This window comes from Cetorhinus maximus, chromosome 3 (genome assembly GCF_964194155.1).
Source record: "Cetorhinus maximus chromosome 3, sCetMax3.hap1.1, whole genome shotgun sequence".
In the NCBI taxonomy this organism is placed as follows: Eukaryota; Metazoa; Chordata; class Chondrichthyes; order Lamniformes; family Cetorhinidae; genus Cetorhinus; species Cetorhinus maximus.
The window spans coordinates 84,688,288-84,713,555 of NC_135881.1; the positions used below are offsets into that span (position 1 = coordinate 84,688,288).

At 43.1% G+C, this 25,268-nt stretch overlaps 1 protein-coding gene across 1 annotated transcript in view; it reads right to left on the bottom strand.

Moving 5' to 3' along the window:
* Window positions 1-2,616: 2,616 nt before the first annotated feature.
* Window positions 2,617-25,268, bottom strand: part of pkd1l1 (polycystin 1 like 1, transient receptor potential channel interacting) — a 249,457-nt gene continuing 226,805 nt past the window's right edge. Inside the window, exons 51-53 of the mRNA XM_078534059.1 lie at window positions 22,256-22,417; window positions 21,652-21,800; window positions 2,617-3,625 (exon numbers count right to left, since the gene is read on the bottom strand). Coding sequence (XP_078390185.1) covers window positions 2,851-3,625; window positions 21,652-21,800; window positions 22,256-22,417 — 1,086 coding nt within the window. The 3' untranslated portion in view covers window positions 2,617-2,850. The remainder of the gene's footprint in view (window positions 3,626-21,651; window positions 21,801-22,255; window positions 22,418-25,268) is intronic.

Here is a 25,268-nt window from a genome sequence, read left to right on the forward strand (position 1 = left end):
TCGTCTGGACCTGGAAAAATTTATTAATTTTGCTTCCAATTTCCACCCCTCCATCATTTTCACATGGTCCATCTCTGACACTTCCCTTCCCTTCCTTGACCTCTCTGTCTCAATTTCTGGTGATAGACTGTCCACCAATATTCATTATAAGCCTACCGACTCCAACAGTTACCTCGACTACAGCTCCTCACACTCCGCTTCCTGTAAGGACTCCATCCCATTCTCGCAGTTCCTTCGCCTCCGTCGCATCTGTTCTAATGATGCCACTTTCAAAAACAGTTCTTCTGACATGTCTTCCTTCTTCCTTAACCAAGGTTTTCCACCCACGGTGGTTGACAAGGCCCTCAACTGTGTCCGGCCCATCTCCCGCGCATCCGCCCTCACACCTTCCTCTCCCTCACAGAACCATTTTAGGGTCCCCCTTGTCCTCACTTATCACCCCACCAGCCTCCGCATTCAAAGGATCATCCTTTTCCATTTCCGCCAACTCCAGCATGATGCCACCACCAAACACATCTTCCCTTCACCCCCCGGCGGCATTCCGCAGGGATTGTTCCCTCCAGGACACCCTGGTCCACTCCTCCATCACCCCCTACACCTCAACCCCCTCCCACGGCACCTTCCCATGCAACCGCAGAAGGTGCACCTTCTGCGGTTGCATGGGAAGGTGCCACAGCTGCCCCTTTATTTCCCCTCTCCTCACCGTCCAAGGGCCCAAACACTCCTTTCAAGTGAAGCAGCATTTCACTTGCACTTCCCTCAATTTAGTCTACTGTATTCGTTGCTCCCAATGCGGTTTCCTCTACATTGGAGAGACCAAACGCAGACTGGGTGACCGCTTTTGCAGAACACCTTCGGTCTGTCCGCAAGCATTACCCAGACCTCCCTGTCGCTTGCCATTTCAACACTCCACCCTGCTCTCATGCCCACATGTCCGTCCTTGGTCTGTTGGATTGTTCCAGTGAAGCTTAACACAAACTGGAGGAACAGCACCTCATCTTCCGACTAGGCACTTTACAGCCTTCTGGACTGAATATTGAGTTCAACAATTTTAGATCATGAACTCTTTCCTCCATCCCCACCCCCTTTCCGATCCCCCCCTTTTTTTCCAATAATTTATATAGATTTTTGTTTTCCCACCTATTTCCATTATTTTTAAATGTATTTCCATCCATTGTTTTATCTCTACCTTTTAGCCTATTTCGATCCCTTCCCTTCACCCTACCCACTAGGGCTATCTGTACCTTGCTTGTCCTGCTTTCTACCCTTAATTAGCACATTCCTTAGATAATATCACCACCTTCAACACCTCTTTGTCCTTTTATCTCTGACATCTTTTGGCTTTCTCTACCTATCAGTGGCCCTCTATCCAGCTCTACCTGTCCCACCCCCACCACCCCCCACCACCCCCCCACCCTTAAACCAGCTTATATTTCACCTTTTTTCTATTTTTACTTAGCTCTGTTGAAGAGTCATACGGACTCGAAACGGTAACTGTGTTCCTCTCCGCAGATGCTGCCAGACCTGCCGAGTTTTTCCAGGTATTTTTATTTTTGTTTTGGATTTCCAGCATCCGCAGTTTTTTGCTTTTATCAAAGCATTTTGAATGTTTTACATTGCATTATATGCTAATAGTTTTATGTTGCTTCTTTGGACACTTGTTCAAGCAGTCAATTACATGTAAGATGTTATCTTGAGTGAGCAAACATTACAACTGCCAAATCTTGCAATGCATTATTATTGTCCCTTTTGGTGTGACTTTCTACTTCCATTTATTTCCATATTGTATATCCAATGGCCTTGACAGATTATCTAACTTAGACATTAAAATCATTTTTCTAAAATAAAATAAACTTAAGACTACCTAAACAATGTAAACATTAAAACAGTAAAACATTTAAAACCAGTATAACAATTCTAATTAGCTATTAATGGCATATGAAATAGTTTCAAATACTAGTGTGGAATGTAGTTGAATTTCCAATAGTATGTAATGCCAGCAGATCTCTAATGGCAATACTTACTTGAGGGTATACTGTTTTATCCTGTGTAACACAATTTATTTAGAAGTTCAGGATATAAAGGGCAAGAGTTGAAAGACGTTCAAGAATGAATTTGGAGATAAAGTGTGTTTATTGCAGCTAGCAGTACTGGAGTGTGGCAACCCTGTGGCAGTGGTTTCAGGGTTGGCAGCACTTCGAAGAGGGGTGAACCTAGTAATCTAGAGACCCAGGGTAACACTCTGAGGATCCGGGTTCAAATCCCACCATGGCAGATGGTGAAATTTGAATTCAATAAAAAATATGGAATTAAAAGTTTAATGATGACCATGAAACCATTGTCGATTATCGTAAATGCCCATTTGGTTCACTGATGTCCTTTAGGGAAGGATTTAAGGATCCATCCTTACCTGGTCTGGCCTACATGTGACTCCAGATCCACAGCAATGCGGTTGACTCTTAAATGCCCTCTGAAATGGCCTAGCAAGCCACTCAATTCTCAAGGGCAATTAGCGGCAGGCAATAAATGCTGGCCTAGCCTGTGACGCCCCCATCCCATGAACGAATAAAAAAATGCATGCGGCTGTCGAAGAAAGAAATCTAGATTCTTACATTTGAAGTTAGGCTTTGTATTTGGTTTACATCATACAGTACTTTAATCTTGTGAAAACTGGAAAGCGTTTCCATTTGAGAATTAGTTTTAAGTTTTCTCAAATAGCGTTGCTTTTTCCATGAGCACTCATTTATCCAATGTATTCCTCATGAAAGGTGAAGATAATCAGCGAAAACAAAAGGGATAATGAATACAACATATATGAAGAACCTTTCCATTTTATTAAGAGCCATTCAGTTACCAGCATTGTTTTATGAATCCTGGAAGGTCTGGCATATCCCCATTTTCATTCTGTTCACCATTACTCTGAGAAGATAGGATTGAACTTTCAAGTTTTTTTGGTACTTGAAAAGGTTTGTTTTCACTCCCCACTTTTTCCTCTGGCTCCTTTTCCTGTTGTATTTTGTCTGGTGAGCGTTGTCGAGAGCTTGGTTTCACAGCAGGGCTTTCAAAGCACTGAGTTGAAGAATCAAAACTAGCTCGCTCAGAAATCTTAAAAGTTTCAACTGCCAGGTCTTTGGGATTATCAAGGATCTGAATCACTGTGGTGTGGGACCGTTTAAGCTGTTTACGGTTCTTACCTGATGTGCTGGCTGAGGAGCAGCGCTGTTGACCGGTCACTCTACTCTCAAGCATGCGTGTCTGTGCTGCCTGCTTCTCTGGACATTTAATTCCACACAACACATGGGGCAGTGTGTGTCCTAGTTTAGCAAGATGATAATGTTCAGCACTCAAAGTGACTCCTGCCTGTGGAGAATCATTGTGGGTGCAAATACTGTAAGACACTGAAATGGAATTGCAAAATGTTTCAGGTGGACCTGAAGCACTACAAGGCACAATTTTTATAACATTGTCATTGGATAATGAAAAGTCACTTAGTGTGGAAGGATCAGCCTCAACAATTTTTTGAGGGTGGCTGGGCATCTGGCCACTTTGAGCACTCTCAGATGTTCCATGTATATTCCCTTGACACATCTGAAGTTGATGGAGAGTCTCTAACTCAAGCTTGGACCTGAAATGAGAAGTAATAAACAAATGAAATGGCTACTAGAAAAATATTACTCAAAAAATACTGGCTTTGAAATTCAGCTGATGCACTCCAATACTGACCCCGCTGAAGTGTGCAAGGTTAGTGACAATGCACATCAACCATAGGACCAAGGGGAAGAATTGCCACTCAATGCACTTTTGTTGTTCATCTTCCCTAAACCAATGGAAATTTGTCTAGTCAGCTTCCTGGGGTGGCGGTGGGGGTTGGGGAGGATAAAAGAGATGGGAAGGGGAGGAGAAGGGAGAGGAGAAGAGGTAAGTTGCTTAGCCTTCCATCTGAGGCTAACTATGGTTTCAATCAGGTCTTAAACAAGAGGTAAAAACAAAAAACTACTGCGGATGCTGGAAATCCAAAACAAAAACAGAATTACCTGGAAAAACTCAGCAGGTCTGGCAGCATCGGCAGAGAAGAAAAGAGTTGACGTTTCGAGTCCTCATGACCCTTCAACAGAGTTCTGTTGAACTCTGTTGAAGGGTCATGAGGACTCGAAACATCAACTCATTTCTTCTCCGCTGATGCTGCCAGACCTGCTGAGTTTTTCCAGGTAATTCTGTTTTTGTCTTAAACAAGAGGGACTAATCCATAAGTTTTTTGTTTTACCTTTCTCTTCAGGGACTGGGACTGGGGACAGGATTTCACCCATTTGGGTGGGGACCAAACATCAGGGTCAAGTGGGGGTCCTGACCCTGCACTGCATTGGAAACAATCACCTGGTAATGATTTTCCCTGAATTGGCCAATTAATGGACAGAGGGCTATTTGGGATCCAATTAATGACAGCCATTAGGAGGCCCTCCAGCATGGAAGGAGCAGTAGCTTGTCATTACAGGTAGAGAGAAAGGGTGCCTCCATCTTTCGACTAAAAAATGGTCACACATATTGGGCCACTGTTGTGAGGGGAAACCTCTCTATAGGGCAGCCTGTGGCCACAGCTGTCACCAAAGCCTGCCTCGAGCATAAATCCTTCTGGTTTTCCGCCAGAAGGTCAGCTCCAGGCTGGTGGCCTATTCCTGATGTCAAAGGCTGATGGTCTTTGATCTTTGGGCCTATTTAGCATGTAGCTTATCTTAAGAGGCTACCTGCCACTTTCAGATGGGTAGGCCTTCCACCCCCAATCCCGCCTCTGGGAAAATGGCCCAGGAGCTTGGCAATCTGGCATACCAGCCGGCAGCAGGAATTTAGGCACCTACCCGCCTCCGTTCTCAACCCCATATTGGGATGAAAATTCAGCTCTGGGGGGTAGAGTGGGGGTTTCAAGCCAGAATGCAATTGGTATACCCCACTTCTACCCTTGTAGAGATTTCTATGCCTCATGTCTCTCCATGCACTGGCTCCAACTGATTGAACTGTGACTAGGCTCAAAAAACAGGAACTCCCAATTTGGGAAGGAACATGTTGCCTTCTGTATGATTTAGTACGACAATGAACTGTGCTTTAATCGAAAATGAAATTGGGAGATCTCACCTAGAATGAGTTATTGAGGTAGAAATTAATCTAGGTTGGTGGCACAACATGGGCAGTATCAGATTGGCAGCCCATCATACACAGTGCCTGATAAATGTGAGGTAGCACAGGAAGAACAGGGAGGTCACTTATTACTTGTAAGTTGCAGATCGAGGGGAAGTAGGTGAACCAAGGGATCTCAAAGTAGAAATGCACCTATCACCAGAAGGTGCACCACAGGTGAGCAAGGCCATTAAAAGAAAGCAATCCAAGTACTTGACTAGGCTTTATTTCTCATGGCATAGAATTGAAAAGTAAGGAAGGTATGGCAAAACCTGTATTGAACCTTGGTTAGGCCACACTTACATTCTTGCATGCAGTTCTGGTCGCCATTTTATAAAAAGGATAGAGGCACTGGAGAAGGTTCCAAGAAGATCTACAAGGATGATGCTAGAAATGCATGGGTATATGTATCAGGAAAGGGTTTACAGGCTAGGTCTCTTTTTTTCTTGAAAAGAAAAGTCGGCTGAGGGCCAACTTAAGTCTTTAAAATAAAGAAATTGATAAAATGGATATATAAAGAGAATATTTTCTCTTAAGGGGATGAGCATAACTAAAGGCCATTAATATAAGATAGTCACCGAGGAACAATATTCAACAAGGAGTTCAAAGGAAATTTTTTTACCCAAAGAATGGTGAGGATGTGGAACTTGCTACCACAGGGAGTGGATGAAGCGAATAAGACCATAAGACGTTGAAGCAGAAGTTGGCCATTTAGCCCATCGAGTCTGCTCCGCCATTCAATGAAATCATGGCTGATCTGATAATCCTCAACTCCACTTTCCTGCCTTTTCCCCATAACCCTTGATTCCCTTACTGTTTAAAAATCTGTCTATCTCAGCCTTGGATATACTTAACGACCCAGCCTCTACAGCCCTTTGCGGGAAAGAATTCCACAGATTGACTACCCTCAGCAAAGAAATTCCTCCTCATCTCTGTTTTAAATAGGCACCCCCTTACTCTAAGATTATGCCCTCTGGTCCTAGACTCTCCCGCAAGGGGAAACAACCTCTCAGCATCTACCTTGTCAAGCCCCCTAAGAATCTTATATGTTTCAATAAGGTTGCCTCTCATTCTTCTAAACTCCAATGAGTACAGGCCCAACCTATTCAACCACTCCTCATAAGAAAATCCCTCTATCCCCAGGATCAACCTAGTGAACCTTCTCTGGACTGCCTCCAATGCCAGTGTATCTTTCCTTAGATAAGGGGACCAAAACTGTTCACAGTATTCCAGGTGTGGTCTACTAGTGCCTGGTATAGTTTTAGCAAAACTTCCCTATTTTTATACTCCATTCCCTTTGAAATAAAGGCCAACATTCCATGTGCCTTACCTATTTACCTGCTGAACTTGTATGCTAGATTTTTGGGATTCATGCACAAGGACCCCCAATCCCTTTCTTCAGTCTTTCTCCACTTAAATAATATTCAGCTCCTCTATTCTTCCTGCCAAAGTGCATAACCTCACACTTTCCCACATTATATTCCATTTGCCATGTTTTTGCCCACTCACTGAACCTGTCTATAACCCTCTGTAGACTGTGTCATCCTCACCACTTGCCTTCCCACCTATTTTTGTGTCATCTGCAAACTTGAAGATAGTAATTCATTTCCCTCATCCAAGTCATTGATAAATATTGTAAATAATTGTGGTCCCAGCACTGATCCCTATGGCACTCCACTAGTTACAGGTTGCCATCTTAAAATGCCCTCCATATCCCAAGTCTGCCTTCTATTCATTAGCCAGTCCTCTATCCATGCTAATATACTACCCCCAACACCATTGGCTCTTATCTTATTAAGTAGCCTTATGTGTGGTACCTTATCGTCTTTTGGAAATCCAAATATATTACATCTACTGGTTCCCTTTTATCTATCCTGCTTGTTATCTCAAAGAATTCTAATAACTTTGTCAGGCATGATTTCCCCTTCATGAAGCCATGCTGACTCTGCTTGTTTATATTATGCATTTCTAAATGCTCTGCTATTACATCCTTTATAATAGACTCCAACATTTTCCCAATGACAGATGTTAAGCTAACTGGTTTATAGTTATCTGTTTTTTGTTCCTTCCCTATTTGAATATGGGTGTTACATTGGCAGTTTTCCAATCCTCTGGCACTTTCCCAGAATCTAAGGATTCTTGGTAGATTACTACCAGTGCATCTACTATCTCTGCAGCTATTTCCTTTAATATCCTAGGATGCAACCCATCAGGTCCAGGTGACTTATCGCCCTTTATCCCCATTAGTTTCCCTAGTACTTTTTCTCTAGTCATAGTTATTGTATTTATTTCCTCCCCTCCCCCCCCACCCCCCCCACCCTTTTGCCCCATGATTATTTAGCATTTTTGGGATGCTATTAGTGTCTTCTACCGTGAAGACTGATGCAAAGTATTTATTCAACTCCCCTGCCATTTCCTGGTTCCCCATTATTATTTCCCCAGCCTCATTCCCTAAAGAGCCTATATTGACTTTGGCCTCTCTCTTCCTTTTTATATATTTAAAGAAGCTCTTACTGTCCGTTTTTATATTACTTGCTAGCTTACCTTCAAAGTTGATTTTCTCCTTTTTTTTGGTCATCTTTTGTTGGTTTTTAAAACTTTCCCAATCCTCTGGCTTACCACTAATCTTTGCCACATTGTATGTTTTTTCTTTCACTTTGACACTATCCTTAACGTCCTTGGTTAGCCATGGTTGGTTTATCCCCTTCCTACAATTCTTCTTCCTCACTGGGATATATCTATGTTGTGAGTCATGAACCATTTTCTTAAATGTCTGCCATTGTTCATCAACCATCTTTTCTGCTAAACCCCTTTCCCAGTCCACTCCAGCCAACCCTGCCCTCAGTCCTTTGTAATTACCCTTATTTACATTTAGCACAGTTGTTTCTGAACTAAGTTTCTCACTCTCAAGTTGAATGCTAAATTCCACCATGTTATGGTCACTCTTTCCTAGGTTACCTTTTACTTTGAGATCATTTATTAAACCTGCCCCATTACACATTACCAGATCCAAAATAGTCTGATCCCTGGTTGGATCCACAACGTGTTGTTCTAGGAAATTGTTCCAAATACATTTTCTGAACTCTTGTTCGTGGCTACCTCTGCCAATTTAATTTTCCCAATCTACATGAAGATTAAAGTCACCAATGATTAATATATTGCATTTTTTACATGCCCTCATCATTTTCTGATTTATTCTCTGTCCGAAAGCATAGCTATTGTCAGGGGGCTTATAGACTACTCCCACCAATGTCTTCTTCCTCTTTGTTATTTCTTACCTTCACCTATATGGATTCTACATCTTCTGATCCAAGATCCTTTCTTGCTATCGTACTAATTCCATCTCATACTAACAAAGCTACCCCACCACCCTTTTCTTCCTGCCTATTTTTTCAAAAAATCACATATCCCTGAATATTTAGTTCCCAGCTTTGATCTCCTTGTAACCATGTCTCCGTAATGGCTATAAGATCATACCCATTAACCTTTTTTTGTGCCGTTAATTCATTTATTTTGTCCTGAGTACTACATGCATTTAAGTAAAGAGCCATTAATTTTGCCTTTTTACAATTTTTTCCCCCTTTCAGCCTATTTGCTGCTCTTTTTTTATGTTTGTACACTCTGTCTCTTCCTGTCACACCTTGGGTATCATTACCTAAGTAGCTGCCCTGCAATGAATAAAATGGATGCATTTAAGGGGAAGCTAGACAAGCTTATGAGGGAGAAGGGGATTAGAGGGTTACAATGGTAGGTTTAGATGACAAAAGATGGAGGCTTGAGTGGAGCATAACACCGGCATGGACTGGTTGCACCAAATGGCCTGTTTCATGCCGTTTACCCTCTATAATCTCATGTAATAATCAGTTCCATTGCAGTAAATTAAATTAAATACCAGGATCTGTATATAATGGGTGGCTAATATGGTGATCACTTTAAAACATGATAAAGGGGCTTGACAGGGTAGACAGTGAGTTTTTTTCCTCTGGCTGGGGAATCTAAAACATGGGGGCACAGTCTCAGGATCAGGGGCCTTTAGGATTGAGATGAGATTGAAATGAAGATGAAATTTCTTCACTCAGAGTTGTGAATCTTTGCATTTCTCTATCCTAGAGTTTTGTGGGTGCTCCACCAAATATTGAAATCTGGATAGATGTTTGGTGTGCCAGATAATCAAGGGATATCGGGTGCAGACAGGAAAGTGGAGCTGAGGCAGAAGATCAACCACTGAATAATGCAGCAGGCTCAAGGAACCACTTGGTCAACTTTTCCTATTTCTTATTTTCTGAAAGCATTAGAATGCATCGAATGTGGTAAGTGGTATATGTATGGATCTTCAGAGCCTATTTGATAATGTGCTATGTACAAGATGAGAAAAGTCAAATTGAAATTACTAAAGCTAGAGACCAGAAAGCAGGCAGTAGCAGCAAATAGCCTTTGTTTTGGTTAAAAACAAATATTTGCATTTATATAATATCCTTCTTGACCATTAGACGTCTCAAAGCACTTTACAGCCAAAGAAGTATTTTGAAATGTAGTCACTATTATAATTTAGCAATGGGTAGTGGTGCTAGGGTTCTGTGCTCAAACATCATGTGGCCTGGAGTTTCAATTCTATTGGGTTGGTATTTTTTGCTGCAATTCGCCCAAAATCGGCAAAATTAGTGCGAAAGATATCAGAATTTTAAGCGCAAATTACATTCAGCACAAATCAAGATTCTACGATTTTTTGTGCTAGATGAGAAAACATCAAACTAAAAAACAGCCCCATCTACAAAAGTGATCACAACCCAAATCAAATTATTCACTAGAAGGAGTTTCTGCAAATTGCAATTCACTGCAGGCCTTCAGGGCGGCTTCAAAAATTAAACTGGTACTTTTGGACACAATTAGGCACCTTTTTAAAAATCAGGAGCTGACCTTTTTTTATTCTTTCATGGGATGTGAGAGTCCCTGGCTAGCTCAGCATTTGTTGCTCATCCCTAATTGCCTGTAGGTGAGTCACCTTCTTGAACTGCTGCTGCCCACCTAATGTAGATAAACCCAGTGCGCTGTTAGGAAGGGAGTTCTAGGAACAGCGATATAGTTCCATGTCAGGATGGCGTGTGGCTTGGTGGGGAACTTCCAGGTGGTGATGTTCCCATGCATCTGTTGCCCTCATCCTTCCAGGTGGTGGAGGACACCAAGTTTAGAAGGTTTGTCGAAGTAGCCTTGGTGAGTTGCTGCAGTGTGTCTTGTAGATGGTAAACACTGCTGCCACTGTGCATGGCTGGTGGAGGGAGTGAATGTTTAAGGTGGTGGATGGGGTGCCAATCAAGTGGATTGCTTTGTTCTGAATTGTGTGAAGCTTGTTATGTATTGTTGGAACCACACTCATCCAGGCAAGTGTTGAATATTCGACCACAATCCTGACTTGTGCCTTGTAGATTGTGGACAGGCATTGGGGAGTCAGGAGGTGAGAAGACTCTGACTTGCTTTTGTAGCCACAGTATTTACATGGCTGGTCCAGTTCAGGGTCTGGTCAATGGTAACCCCCAAGATGTTGAAAGTGGGAGATTCAGTGATGGTAATGCCATTGAATGTCAAGGGGAGATGGTTAGATTCTCTCTTGTTGGAGAAGATCATTGCCTGGCACTTGTGTGGTGTGAATGTTACTTCCCACTTATCAGCCCAACCCTGATCTTGTCCAGGTCTTGCTGCATAAGGGCATGGAGTAGAAATGGTACTGAATGTTGTGCAATCATCAGCAGATATCTCCACTTCTGCCCTTATGATGGAAGCAACATCGTTGATGAAGAAGCTGAAGATGGTTGGGCCTAGGACACTACCCTGAGGAACTCCTGCAGCGATGTCCTGGAACTGAGATGATTGACCTCCAACAATCACAAGCATCTTTCCTTGTGCTAGGTATGACTCCAACCAGCGGAGAGTATTTACGCCCCCCCCCCTCCCCCCCCGAACTCCCATTGACTCCAGTTTTGCTAGGGCTTCTTGACGCCACATTCGGTCAATTGCGGCCTTGCTGTCAAGTGCAGTAACTCTAACATCATCTCTTGAGTTCAGCTCTTTTGTCCATGTTTGGACCAAGGCTTTAATGAGATCAAGAGCCAAATGGTCCTGGTGGAACCCAAACTGAGCATCTGTGAGTGGGTTATTGCCTGGCATAACTGCACAACCTCATATCCCTCATCTCGGAAGAGGAGTGCATGCCAGGGGCCTCGAATGCTGTGATCATGACTACATTCAAGAAGGGAGAAAAGAAACTCCAGATGAGTATCCCTGCTATCTGCTGCAGGGAAGATAATTGCAAGGACCCTCCGCTGTTGTCTCCTCCCAGTGATTGAAGAACCCCTTCTGGAGTCACAGTGTGTCTTTTGCTCAGAAAGGAATCACAGACATAACCTTCACTGTGCGGAAAATCTTGGGAAAAAATGCAAGGAATAGCACCAGTCGCTGTATGTGGCCTTATCTGACCTCACAAAAGTGTTTGACTCTGTAAATCATAAAGTCTCATGGAGTGTTTTCCTCAAATTTAGCTGCCCTCAGAAATTTGTCTCAATCATCTGCTGACTCCATGATGACATGCAAGCTGTGACCCTCACCAACAAAACCATCACAGACCCTATTTTCGTGATGACTGGGGTCAAACAAGGCTGTCATTGCAGCAACCCTCTTCTCCACCTTCCTCACTATGATACTGCACCTCCCCTCACCTCCCCTCAGCAAATTACCCAGAGGCGTGGAGATGATTTGCAGATCTTAAGGAAACTATTCAACCCAAGCAGCCTTCAATTCAAAACAAAAATCAGTCTAACTTCAGTCATTGGGCTCCAGTATACGGATGACAATTGCCTGCGCGCGCAGAGATACTGATCTCCAGGTCATTGTCTACTCTGAAGCCTAGGAGAAAATGGGCTTTCACTAAATGCATGGAAAACTAAGGACCTCTTCCAACCAGCTCCCAGAGCACAACATCTCCCACCGCCACCCCATCAATTAAGATAGCGGTGAGATCCTGGAAAATGTAGACATTTTTCCATATCTTAGGAGCCTCTTCTTTCTGAAGACATATATGGATGATGAAATTCATCATCACTGACGATATGTCAGTTCAGCCTTCAAACAACTGAGGAAGAGATTATCTGAAGACCAGGATCTCAAACCAGAGACTGTGGTCATGGTTTAAAGGCAGGAGTGATCCTTCCACTCCTATCTGCTTCAGAGACTTGGGCAACCTACTGCAGGCACCTCAAAGCACTGAAGTACCACCACCAGCGTTGCCTTCACAAGATCCTCCAAATACAGTATCAAGAAAGGCAGTCCAACAGCACTGTTAATTGCCAAGCCAATATAGTCAGAATCAAGGTACTACTAACTCAAAACCAGCTCCACTAGGTTGGGCATGTTGTTCCTATACCTGACAGCAGACTCCCGAAACAAATGCTCTACTTAGAACTCGGTCATGGCAGGAGACTCCCAGGAGGACAACAGAAACACTTTAGGGATGTTCTTGAAGCATCCCTGAAGAGGACAAACATCCCTGCTAGTTCATTGGAATCCCTGGCTTGTTACCGAATAAAATGGAGAAGGTTCATTTGGGAAGGCGCTGAACATATTGAGAAACTTCATCCAGAACACACAGAAGCAAAACTGAGGCATCGGAGACAGCACCCAGACTTCCCAACTATGCATTTGCCCGACTCTTCAAGCACGATCTACCCTGCATGTCACAGAGTTTATAGATCGCACATTGGACTTATCAGCCATCTTGGAATCCACTGATCCAGAGTGGAAGCAAGTCATTCTTGATCTTGAGGGACTGCCTAACAAAGAGATTGCTGCGGTAAGTGTTGCCTGATGGCATTGTTGACAACCTCTTCCATCATTTTGCTTATGATCGAGAGTAGATTGATGGGGGTGGTAATTGACCGACTTGGATTTGCCCTGCTTTTTGTATACAGGACATACCCAGGCAATTTTCCACATTGCTGGGTAGATACTAGTGTTGTAAATGTACTGGAACAGCTTGGCTAGGGTTAGGGTTAGGGGCATGGCTAGTTCTGAACCACAAGTCTTCGGTACTATTATCAGATTGTTGTCAGGACTTGTATCCAATGCCTTCAGCCGTTTCTTGATATCATGCGGAGTGAATCGAATTGGCTGAAGGCTGGCATCTGTGATGCTAGGGACCCCAGGAGGAGGCGGAGATGGATCATCCACTTGGCACTGTTGGCTGAAGATATCTGTAAATGCTTCAAGCCTTGTCTTTTGCACTGAGGTGCTGGACTCCCCCATCACTGAGGATGGGGATATTTGTCGAGCCTCCTCTTGTTGGTTGTTTAATTGTCCATCACCATTCATGGCTGGATGTGGCATGAATGAAGAGTTTCGACCTGCTGGTTGTGGGATTTCTTAACCCTGTCTATTGCATGCTGCCTCTGCTAATTAGCATGCATGCAATCCTGTATGTAGCTTCAGCAGATTGGTACCTCATTTTTAGGTATGCCTGGTGCTGCTCCTGGCATGCCCTCCTGCACTCTTCATTGAACCAGGGTAGATCCCCCAGCTTGATGGTGATTGTAGGATGAGGCTTCAGATTGTAGTTAAATACAATTCTGCTGCTGCTGATTGCCCACAGCACCAGCCCAGTTTTGATCTGTTAGATCTATTCGGAATTTTTTCATTTAGCATAGTGGTAGTGCCACACAACATGATGGAGCATAACCCCAAAGTGAAGATGGGACTTCGTCTCCACAAGGGCTGTGCGGTGGTCATTCCTACCAATATAGTGTCATGGGCAGAAGCAATGTGTGATAGGTAGATTGTTGACGACAAAGTCCATTAGGTTTTTCCCTTTTGTTGGCTTCCTTACTACCTGCCACAAGGCCAGCCTGGCTGAAATGTCCTTCAGGACGCTGCCAGCTCGGTCAGTAGTGGTGCTACCGAGTCACTCTGACTGATGGGTGTTGAGGTCCCACACCCAGAGCACATTCTGTGCCCTTGCTGCCCTCAGGGCTTCTGCCAAGTGGTGTTCAACATGGAGGAGTGATTCACTGATTCATCAGTTGAGGGAGAGCGGTCAGTGGTCAATAGCAGGAAGTTTCCTTCCCCAGGTTTGCCTTATGCTATGAGACCTCATGGGCTCTGGAGTCAATCTTGTGGACTCCCAGGGCAACTCCGCCTGCTGACTGTATGCCACTGTATTGCTGCCTCTGCTGGTGGGACAGGACACACCCAGGGATGATGATGGAGGTACCTTTGATACTAGCTGCAATGTGTGATTCAGTGGTTGTCAGGCTGTCGCTTCACTAGCCTTTGGGACAGCCTCACAATTTTGGCACAAGGCCCAGATTTTATTAAGGAGGACTTTGTAGGGTCAACTGGGCACAGTGTGCAATTGTCATTTCCGGTGCCTTGATCAATGCTGGATGGTCCATCCAGTTTTATTCCAATTTGTCTTTCCCATAGCGATTTAGTAAAACTGAGGCTTGCTGGGTTATTTCCAAGTGGCAGTCTTCGGCCTCATGATACGATGGTTTGTGCCATGGCGGTCAACTCGTGTTAAACGTCGCCTGGTGTATCTCGGAGCCCTTACTCTGGCATGGCAGTCTCTGCTTCATTTGCTGCAGAGGAAGAGTAGGCTGAGAAAGTGCAGGATTTGCTGGCCTCTGTTTTCTCCAGGGCCTCCTCTTGGCCTGATCAGAGCCATCAGCAACTGTCTCCCAGTTGTCAGTGTCCACCATCTTCATATCTCACTTGCAGGTGTCCTTGTAGCAGAGGCATGGACTCCCAATGGGCCGTGACCCAATGGCCAGTTCATCGTACATAAGGTCTTTTGGTATATTGCCGCTATCCACCCGATGAACGTGGCTGAGCCAATGCTGACGTTATTGGTTTGGCAATGAGTGTATGCTGATGGAACTCGCACACTCAAGGACCTGAGTTGCTGACCTTGTCCAACCAAGAGATGCCGAAGAAACATCTGAGACAGCGAAGGTGGAAACGGTTCAACCTTTTCTCCTGCCTAACATATGTTGTCTTGGTCTCACTACTATAGAGGAGAGTGCTGAGAATGCAAGCTTAGGAGACTTGCAGTTTGGTGGTCTCAGTCAGTTTGCTGTTGCTCTACACTATCTTACTCAGTTTAACGCCCTCTGTAGATGAACTGAGGGCATATGACAGCAGCAGAGAGAAGAATGTGGCAAAGAGTGTTGTGCTAGAATACAACCCTGCAGATCTCAAAGGGTTTTGATGTTGCCCTGTCATAGCTGATCTTACCCAACACGTTGTCATAGAAAGAAGAGATCACAGTGAGCAGCTTCAGAGGGGAGTCAATTTTCTCCAGCAGCTTAAATAGGCTGTCTCTGCTCATACAGCCCAATGCCTTGGTAAGATCAGTGAAGGTAATATTTAAGTGGTCTCCTTTGTTCACAACATTTGTCTTGCAGGTGCTGAATTGAGATCACACCAAGTATGGATCTTCCAGTTCTGAATCCACACAGATTCAGGATAGATGCATTCAGCCAAAGTCTGCAGTCTGAAAAAGGTAACATAAACAAATACTTTTCTCACAATTTCCAGCAGGAAGATGCCTCCATAGTTCCTCCATTCACTGTGGTCGCCCTTGTTCTTGTACAAGGTTACAATCACACATACCCTGGGGCAATGACCCCTCCCTCCAGCAGAGAGTTCATGCACGTTCTGCAGGACTGCCCAGTTTCTTATTGAGTTCAGGTGGTATAGCATCAGCACCTGGATCTTTGCCCATGGTAAGCTTTACCAAGTTCCTCCACTATGGGTTCGATATCCAGCACTTCCATGATAGGCAAGCTGTCTGTGGTGTCTAGTGCTTCCTCAGTGACCATGTTCTCCCTACAATACAACTCAAGGTCGTGTCCACCCCGCCATCTCTCCAACGGTTTATTGCAGTTGGTGATAACCTCCCGACCTTTGTTTCCAATGGAGCTGTTCTCTTTGCTGATGGACCTGTTGCTTTTTTGATCCCATCATACATGCCCCTAACATTCCTTGTATTGAAGGACATTTGGGTAATAAATGCTGGCCTAGTCAGTGATGCCTACATCCCATGGATGAATAAAAAATAAATAAAAAGATGTTTTGGCAAAGTTGTGACACACTGCACTAAGAGCTGCTTGAAGTAGTCTTCTTGCTCCCCACCAATTCAATCTGATGCTAATTAATAACATTAATTAATCACTATACCAGCATCAGGCCAGTTTCAGCTGAGCCTAACCTTGGCTCATAAGCAGCGTCCTTTCTTCCAGCTCTGCACCCCGAGTGGGCATCATCTCAACTGACTGGAGCACTGATCATGTGGTTTGGAGGTTGTTTGGATATTTCCATCGAGTGGCCTCCGCCGAGTCGAGCTTTTCCTTGGGTGTTGGAGTAGGTTCCTGACATAGGAAATGTCAGGTGGTACACGAGTCCGGGTTGTGATTGGCTAGCAATCAGTTGTAGCGGTCTGGAGGGTCAGCTGGTACCTGAGTGCAGGACGGTGATTGGCTGACGGCCAGTCCTGGCTGCCAAGAACGGGCATGCTCCCGGAATACTTTGTTTGGCCACCGGGAGATTGAGACTAGTTATGGGGGTGGGGGACTCCCGGCCATTCCGGGAGGGTTGGCAACCCTACAGTGCCCTGATCTTGGGTGTCTCCAGGACAACCTGTGGCATGGTTCGTTCTGCAAGAAAGTATTAACTACACAAGTCTCATGGTGGTAGCAGCAAGTTCAAGTAATCTCGGTCTGCTCTCATTTATCTCTCCCAAACCATGTCCAATGCAAGAGGGCTATGCTTCCTGGTCCATGTCCACTCATGCTTTGAAATCCCCTAGCAGAGAAAGGTGTCTTGACTTTGGGATTCTGCTGATAGCAGTGTCAAGCTGCCCGTAGAAATGCTTTTTGTGCCTGTTTTAGAGCACAGTGATGGAGCATAAATATTCATGAGGTTAGCTGGCCCTGTGAGTTGAGAGGCAGATAAAGAGAGCACATTCTGAACTATTTGTGAGGGGTTCTATAATTGACAGCAGTGGGCTCCTTACAATAAAGCCTACACCCGGCTCACACATTTCCTTTGAGCTCTCCCACTTAACGTGTAATGTTTATTTTTCAGTGATCAGTTCTCCACAAAATTGGTCTCTTGTAGGGATGCTATGTCAATGTTCAGCATGTCAAGTTCCATGTCGATCACAGCTGTCTTGTGCACTCTATCAACCAGCTGCAATGTCATCTGTAAATCCCATGCACATGGTCCTGACTTTCCAGCTTGCCAATCGAAGAGTTGGCATTTTCTTTCTTTTCATTTGTTTTGTTTGTTTGCCTGGTGTGATGCATTCCATCCTCTTATTAAGTACAGACTCTAAGCTTCATGCAAACATTAAAGCATATGACTGTAGTGGGTCAGCACCTTATTAGTCGGAGGGTGCTGTCTGACATGAGGTGGGTGGTGGCTGACCAGTGGAACACAATGGCCCCTCCCCACTGTCTGAGGCAGCCCATAGCACCCATTTTCCACACTAATCAAGTTGGGTTTATCACACATAACTGCTGTCTCCCATATTGTGTTAATACACTGCAGTGAAACTGGAGTGTCTTCTCCAGGGAATTTATGGAGTCCGTGGCCTACCCAAACCTCAGGATTCCCCTTTCAACCTCCATGATTGGGTCCAAGGAATGCAAAGCTCTACATTTGGCACCGGCTTGGTTGCAGGAGTTGCCGGAGAGATTACATGTTTAGACATCAGTCCACCTTTGGGCTCCATATTTTTGGTCAGGGTTTACTCCTTTAGTTTGTCCTGAGGTATGCACAAAGACAGTGATTCACCCATAGCTGGGAACTTGGTTTATGAGTGCCAGGGCGTGTCCACATGCCAGTGGGCCTGCACACTGCATGTCTGGGGGCCAAAATCTCCTCCAAATTTCTCTGAAGCTTTAGCCTGGGACCACAAGGGATCCAGTTTCAGTGCTTTGCCAGGAGGAGACACAGCAGAGGATTTGACAATGGAGAAGCTGTGTACTAACAAGGCTAGACTTATTCATTTGGCTCTCTTTTTCACATTACTGCTGGCAAGCAGTAGGCTGAAATTGAGAAACAAACAACACACAAAAAGCAGGACGCATGCTAACCGTCTTCACCCACACACACTAGACACATCACATTGACACTGCTGAACACATAACTGAGTGGATTGCTAGATCTTTTCAGAGTGCAGTTAACAGTCAATCACATTGTATGGGTCTGGAGTCACATGTGGACTAAACCAGGTAACGACAGCAGATTTCCTTCACTGAAGAACATAGTGAATCAAATAGGTTTTTACAACAATCTGATAGTTCCATGTTCTCCGTTACTGATACTAGTTCAATTCCAGATTTATTACTTTAACTTAAATTCCACCAGCTGCTTTGGTGAGATTTGAACCCATGTCCATAGATTTCAAAGCAAAAGAACTTATTGAAAAAACTGCATTCGAAAACACAGCCAGGTTGCACTTCAGGAGAAGTGCATGACATTTGCTGATATGCGAATGTGCTTGAGCAAAACGTGAAGGGAAAAAGAGCATTTCTCAAAATGTGCTCAAGTTTGGGTGCTTATTATTCCTAGATCGCTGATTGAGCCCAAAACAGAAACTCCAGCTCTTTTAGTTTTGTGTTTCCATTAATGTTTTGGCAGATAAAACATGACATTGATGTTTATTGTTGATACTTATTTATTGATTGGAAATCATGGTACAATAATGAAGAATACAGGAGGAAATAGGGAATGAAGGAGATAGGCAGCTGACAGATATAGTCAAATGTGGAGAAATGTGATGCAGTACATTTGGTGTGGTGGGGGGTGGTAGTGGAAGGAGACAATAGTGAAGACAAGAACTGATGGATAAGATTGTCAAAACAGTGGAGGAACAGAAGACAGAAATTCATAAATATATATACATAGATCTTTAAAGCAGGTAGAAAGGACCATAAAGCAGCCTTTTCCTAAACATTTAAAATCCAGGGCAGTACGCTTTTTATTCAAAGAAATCTTCTCTTCTCTCTTGCGCGGTCCCTTGGGATCGAGGACGATGGGTTCTGAAATGGCTGATAAGTCCAATGCACAATCTGCAGACTCTGCCACATGTGGGGCTAATGGTGCATGAAGGGTTTGGGAGACAGGTTGTTTGGATGTTTGTGCACTCCCTCTGATTCCTTGACCTCACCTCTGCACATTCCTGATGAAATCCCTCGACGTGGTCGGTGCTTTCCCAGGTGAGCCTTCTCCATTTTGGTTGGTCATAAGCCAGGGACTCCCATGAGTCAGCAGGGATGTTTGACCTCTTTAGGGATGTCTTCAAAGCATCCCTAAAGCGTTTCTGCTCTCCTCTTTGGAAGCTCCTGCCTTAATCAGTTCCAAGTAGAGCAGTTGCTTCGGGAGTCTGGTATCAGGCATCAATTAACGAGATGCCCCACCCAGCAGAGCTGGTTTTGAGTGTTTCACACCTCAATGCTGGGCAAGTTGGCTTGGGAGAGGAAGCTGCTTTTAGACCACCTTTCTTATCACCAGATTTGGAAATAAACAAATAAATCCATGGCCTCAGCTAGTTATATAGTTTTCAGAGTCCTGCAGATTCAAAGTAGCTCTTGGATAATCTGAAGCTCTGTCCCCCTCCCTGATGCACCTTCATTACAGAGATGCTGGGAAACTCATTGGGGTGCATGTAGCACTACTTTGAGCCATGCTACAAAGACATGTATTGATTCTCTCAGGACAGCAGTGCCACGGGCCACTAACTGCACAATCCACAAGGCTTTCCTCATTGACATCATTCAACAACATGCCTGGGACGCTACCTGCACTGCTGTCAGTACTGCTTGTCCCATTTCTTTCCCTAAATGTCTGGTGTCACCAGAGTGACCTATCAGAAAGGAAGAATTAACCAAAAGTTCTCCATGACTGGGGAAAAAAAACAAAAGCCAATTACTGAAGCTGAAAATCCACAGCCCTTCCAATGTACTCCTGCCTTCACTTGGAAATGTGTGAGAGAAGACCCAAAATCTAGGCTGGCACCCTACGTATCTGAGACACGCCTAACTTTAGAGTATCCAAATGGCCTGATAAGAACCTGTGTCTGCCCTTAACCAGGCAATTAGTGTAACATCTGGAGCTCCCACATTTCTGGCCCTCAAGGAGGCCCAGGGTGGGTAGATGACAGTACTCCACCTGTGTCAATCAACACTGAAAATGTAGACAACCTGGGTTATAGACCAGGAACATCACCTGGACCTCCAAAGCAAAGGTCAATTTAAAAAAATATATAAGGGGGAGACTGTGGTGTAGTGGTGATGTCACTGGGCTAGTAATTCCAAGGCTCAGGTTAATACCCTGGGGACATGGGTTCAAATCCCACCTTGGCAGCTGATGGTATTGAAATTCAACTAATAATCTGGAATATAAAGCTAGTCTCAGTAATAATAACTATCATCAATTTAAGAAAGAGACTGTGGCATTGTGATAACATCACTGGATGAGTAAGCCAGAGGCTCAGGCTAATGCTCTGGAGACATGGGTTCAAATCTCACCATGGCAGCTGGCGGAATTTAAATTTTGCTACAGATGTGAAAGGCATTGGTGAGACCACATCTCGAATACTGTGCACAGCTTTTGCCTCCTTATTTAAGAAAGGATATAAATGTGTTAGAAGCAGTTCAGAGGAGGTTCACTTGACGGATACCTGGGATGGTGGGGGGGTTATCTTATGAGGAAAGGTTGGACAGGCTGGGCCTGTATCCACTGGAGTTTAGAAGAATGAGAGGTGATCATATTGAAACATATAAGCTCCTGAGAGGCCTTGACAGGGTGGATACTGAAAAGATGTTTCTCCTTGTGGGAGAGACTAGAACTAGTGAGCGCAGTTTAAAAATAAGAGGTCGCCCATTTAAGACAGAAATGAGAAGAAATGTTTTCCCACAGAGGGTCATGACTCTTTTCGGGCACTCTTCCCCAGAGCGGTGGAGGCAGGGTCATTGAATATTTTTAAGGCAGAGGTAGATAGATTCTTGATTAACAAGAGAATCAAAGATTATCGGGGGTAATGAAATGTGAAGATAAGGCCACAATCAGATCAGCCATGATCTTATTGAATGGTGGAGCAGGCTGGAGGGGCTGAATGGCCTACTCCTGCCCCTAATTCATATATATAGTTTTCATGTGGCACTCTAGGAAAGGGGATCCTGGGCCCATCTTAAGTTTATTTTTGGAGGGGTACATAGAAACCCCTCTTTCTTGGCAACTCCTCAGCTGTTATTTGTGCACTTCTTGATACACAGGCAGCCAGAAATGGAATTTACTTTCAGGGACTTATTCCTGAATTCATAAACTTAGACTTTCACCACAGAACCAGCCTTGGGTATACATATTTTAGCACTTCTGGGGATGCACATGCCCCTTCCACCTTCCCCACTCGTTTATAAGTAATCATAGTGTTACCGTAAAGTCTTGATATCTGTAATATCTGATTCAGAATTGTGTTCTCTTCCTGGGATTAAAAGTTTATAAAATTGCAGGTTATTTCTGAACAGTTCTTCTTCAAGTTTGTAAATTTTATGTTCCAAATGATTTTCATGAAAAGTATGATTCTATAACAGAAAAATATGATTAAATATTTCTGCACATTATATGGGATTAGCAAATATCATTCATGCAGACTTCTCAAAGACGTAAGTTCACATAACACTTTGATGTGATCTGACGAAAATTTATAGACAGCCTAAGAGGAAAGTAAATGGTCTGCTCAGGCAGTGCTGCTCATATCAGTCACTATGAGATCCATAGCCTCAGGTCAACTTACTCCCTTTCTTCCTCCTATGGGAATGCCCCATCATGTGGTATGACGGAGGAATCAGAAAAATCAAACTATGTTTCTCACACTTATACAAACACACTTATTGCTGTAAACCTTCCAAATTATTTTAGATACGCTAAATATGAAGGAATACTTAAAGCTGGTGATCAGAAACTAAGACCATTGGGAAGATACAAAATGGGCACGAGGCATCATACTTTCATAATATTTGAATATTAGTAATCTAACCTCAGATCGCTGGTTGAAGTAATAGCCAGGGCCTAATCCATAAGGGCTGTCCTCCAAAAAATGTGGTTTTGCTGGGAGAGAGTGGTGAAGACTGTTTGAGAGTGCATTGAGTCGGAACAACAACTCATCCATCAAGTTTTCAAACTCATCCAAGTAAAAGTTCTATTAAAAAGTAAATAATGTATTAATTAATTGTATTCTGGAATTACATTCTCTTCATTCTTTTATTATTTACCTGGTCTTCTTGGGTCACACAAGTAAAACCCTTTAAATCCTCAGCCATTTTTTTTCAAATCCTTCTACAGCTTTAATCCACTTTCCTTCTTCAATCTTCTTAAGCCCCATGTCCTAGTGCACATCCTTTGTTCTAACAGTTCTAGTCTACATTTCCTATACTATTTCTTCCAAATCCTTTTAAGATTGATACCTATTTCACCTTCAAAAGTCTCCTCAAAACTCACCTCAGTGTGTGTGGTCATCTGTCCTAATAGTTCTCCTACTTTTAAATTGTTATTTCCACTTGGAGCTTCCCCACATGACTTCGCTAAGATAAGTGACTCAAGAGTGATTGTTAATTGATGAAAATCCCTGTCCTACCATCCATCCGTGCATTCTTACTCCAACTCTCTATCCATAATTAACTAAAATGTTATGGATCTAAATAATTAATAACTTTATCAATGAAACATTGTATTCTAGACAAAGTATTACTTCACAAAGAAAACCCAATGTTTGTTAATTTGCACCTTCTGTTCAAAAGCTTGGTCCTCCTACAAAATATTTGAATATGGCAGTTTTGATCCTTTAGGAAAATGGTTTGTAGCCAGAGGACACAGATTTAAGGTGATTGGCAAAGGAAACCAGGAATGACATGAGGAAAATCATCTTTACACGTCAAGTTAAGATGATCTGGAGGCATTGCCTGAAAGGATCGTGGATGTTGGGTTTTATGATAATACAAATGTTTTATATTCTGTCTTTTTGTTAATTCAATGGTAACTTTCAAAAATTGGATAAATACTTGAAGAATAATTTACAAAGCAGAGGAGTGGGACAAATTGAATAAGTCTTTCAAAGAGCTGACATAAGTATGATGGGCAGAAAGGCCTCCTTTTGGGCTGGATCATTCTATGATTTTCATAAATATATTTTAACTTTTATTCGAATTACACAACATACATCTCAATTGAAAAGTATTTTTATAGATGTCAGAATGATCATTATTGTCTAGGGGTTGCATTGTGTCCAGTTAAGATGTCAAAAAAGTGAAATTTTTATTTCCTCCTGCTGAATATGTTTAATTGGTGAGTGTGTTACTGTTTTCCTAAGCTTAATTGCATTATTTCCACTTGCTGCAGGAAAAGAATCATTTCCTTTTCCAGTACACAAGAATGACCTTACACATGCAAAATAAACGAACATCAAAGTGCTGGCACTCTTCTACAGACATATTGAACCATATAGCAATTTGAAAGCAATATATCTTTTGACACCTCAAAGTTCATTGCTGTTTACCAAATACAATACAAATTTGCAGAATTATTTCAGCAGGAGGTTACAGTTCCAGTCAAGAGCCGACTGCTCCTTAATTCTGCGAATGCCTCAGCATTTCCTTGCTCCCACTAACACACTTACTGAAATCTGCTAACTCATCAAGGCCCGTAATCTAGGAGTATTTATAGACCAACATACACAGTGCTACAATTAAGCAATGACTGATCAGGAGAAATCCCTTTTCAATGGCACCCTTCTCTGAACCGAAGCAATGTGAAACAGTTCTTCCTTCAGTTTTCAGCCTCTAAACATCTTGTCGCAGAACATTAACATAATAAAGGTCCTGCTTGCAAAAAGAGCTGTACAATCAAGGCATCTGGAAAAGGGAAATGGCTCTTGTTTTCACTGTTGTTAACACATTACCAGGAAATAAAATGAAAAAAATTGGCAAAGTAGCAACAAAATGAGCCATGTTGTTGGAATAGAATGTTGCTGTGGGAAGAATGTTTATGTTATTAATAAATGTGGTTTAGTACAAAAAGCAATTGTTGCTCATCAAATACAATGTTTCAATGTCTGCTTCATCACAAGGTGAAAGCAGACATGTTCGACAAGCAGCATAATTACTTAGCAACAAGTCAATTAAAATAGAATTTTGCAAATATTTAGATTACTTACAGGATTTAGATTTTGTTATGCATTAAAAAACAAAATTCCATAATGTTTTGTCACTATACATTAATAGTATCTCTTCCTTTTCAGTGGTAACAAGTGCAAGCTATTAACTTCTGTAACTTTGCCCTTTCTGGAATTTTTCATTTACATAAATAATTTAAAATAAAAGCACAGATCAACTTTGTAATATTTCATATTACAGAAATGTGACCAGTATGACAATTCTGGAGAAGATGAGGTAGACCACGTTTGTTATTAAATTTTCAATATAGATGTGGCATTACATATGTGGCTTTTTGTCATTTCGTAGTAATTCCCATCACCACACCACCCCCCCACCCCTTTAAAAACCATTGTAATCACAACATTCTTCAGAAATCCCTCCTTTGACTCCACTGTCCTGGAAAAACTCCCTCCCCTTCTTCAACATCCCTCTCCTCTCCAAAGTTCTTGAACCTGTCACCTCCCAACTACATCTTTAAAATTTTCCGACTCGGTTTCCATCATGGCACAGCACCAAAGTCATTAAGAAGTCACAAATGACATTGACTGTGATTGTAACTATGGAAAATTTTCCAGCCATGACCTCACTGCTGTCAACATTATCATCCGCCTCCAACGCATTTCCTCTGCCCGTCTTAGCCCATCTGCCCATCCATGCTTTTGTCACCTCCAGACATAAGAATTACAATGCTCTGCTGCCTGGTGTTTTATCCACCAACTAACTCATTCTTCAGCTTCATGTAAACTTCAGCTCATCCAAAATACTGCTGCCCATCTCCTACCTTACACATACCCCACTCACCTATCATCCGTATTTGTCAGCACATACATCGGCCCTGAT